The following is a 1507-nucleotide window of genomic DNA, read 5'->3' on the forward strand; positions in this document are numbered from 1 at the left end:
CCCCCTTTCCCCCCGTGTTTGGCTTGTGTGTATGAACAAAAGCCTAGAGTAGAAAAGCGGGAGGTGAACCAAGAGTTATCGCCCCATTGTCTGCCCTTATGCCGCTCATGAACATAGTATTATGCCTGAAGGCCAGAGAAGTGGGAGGTGAGGTGCAGGGTTGTCGCCCTTTTGTTTCAATAGTCTTACTAAATGTTACTGTGCTTTATTCCTCTCACAAAAGTACATGCTTTAAAATTTATATTGGAGTTGTTTTAAGCCAAAATAAACCGAAGCACATGGAAACAAAACCATATCAAAACATAACGAAAAGGAAACAGAACGATATGGAGACGAAACGAAATACTCATTCAGAATGAACTTTTCCTCTCTCCTCAGGCATCGGATTCGGCATGATGTATTTACCTGCGATAGTATCGGTGAGCCTTTATTTTGAAAGTCGCCGAGCCCTAGCTACTGGTATCGCGGTATGCGGTTCTGGTATCGGCACGTTTGTACTCGCACCAGTCACGGAACTTCTTTTACTACATTACAACTGGAGTTGGACTCTGATGATACTCGGAGCGATTATTTTAAACGGTGCTGTATTCGGTGGTCTTGTAAGGCCTCTCGATATGACACCCGAATCCAGCGAAGGCGAGAAAATCGCAGGAGAGGTTGTGTCCAAAATCCTAAAAGGAAATTGTGAAATCGATATAGACGGAGTAGATCGAGTGATCTACACGAATGAAACAGAGAAGGAGCAAGTGAACAATTCTCTGCTGAAACCCGTGAAGCAGAAGAGGAAGAGGAAGATCTCCAACTCGTCAGGAGGGAAGCCTGCTTTCGAAACCATTCCCCTAATCACGATCACAGACGACCAGGAAAACACGACGGTTATGTTCTCCGACTCCTGCCAGACCGTCAAACCAGGGGCGAAAAATAAAAAAGACGGTCGTTTCTTCTCGTCCACGCCCAACATGATCATCAACTCCACGTCAAACCTGCAGCACGTCACGTGGGGAACCACGTCAGGGAATAAGAAGGACAAGACGTCCAGCAACTCGTCCGTGAACAACGCCCCTCCCAGGCAGCGCTCCAACACCGTGGACTTCTACAACCGCGTGTCTCGAGCTGACGCCTCCTTCATCAAACCCAACGCCACGCCCCCTCTCCAACAGCGCCGTAAGAGCCACGCCCCCATGGGCCTGGCGTACATCAGCCTGTCCGACATACACATCAACAAAATCCGGGACGACATAAACATTCCGCTTTCCAGGAGGGACATCCAGATGTCCGGATCGCTAGCCGGCCCGGAGTGGGACTACTCGCACTACCAGGGGGTCAAGAACCAGGAACTGTATATCCAGAGCATCCGCTCTATCGCCAGCAAGTGCTCCAAGGACGGAGACGCGGACTTTGGGCAGAGGAGGACCGGCCTCTTCCGGTGTCTGCCGGAGTCGGCAAGGGATACACTGGACGAGATGCTCAACCTGAGCATTCTGAAAGACAGCAGGTGAGTGGTGGC

The 1507-nt window shown here is 50.2% G+C and overlaps 1 protein-coding gene across 1 annotated transcript in view; it reads left to right on the forward strand.

The window, feature by feature from the left end:
- Nucleotides 1-1495, forward strand: part of LOC101848490 — a gene marked incomplete at both ends in the record, with an annotated part of 5861 nt that extends 4366 nt beyond the window's left edge. The window contains 1 exon segment of the mRNA XM_005112854.2: nt 379-1495. Within this exon segment, the coding sequence (XP_005112911.2) occupies nt 379-1495 (1117 nt within the window).
- Between the last annotated feature and the right edge of the window lie 12 nt (nt 1496-1507).

The sequence above is a fragment of the Aplysia californica genome, unplaced genomic scaffold (genome assembly GCF_000002075.1).
Source record: "Aplysia californica isolate F4 #8 unplaced genomic scaffold, AplCal3.0 scaffold01445, whole genome shotgun sequence".
NCBI classification, from domain to species: Eukaryota; Metazoa; Mollusca; class Gastropoda; order Aplysiida; family Aplysiidae; genus Aplysia; species Aplysia californica.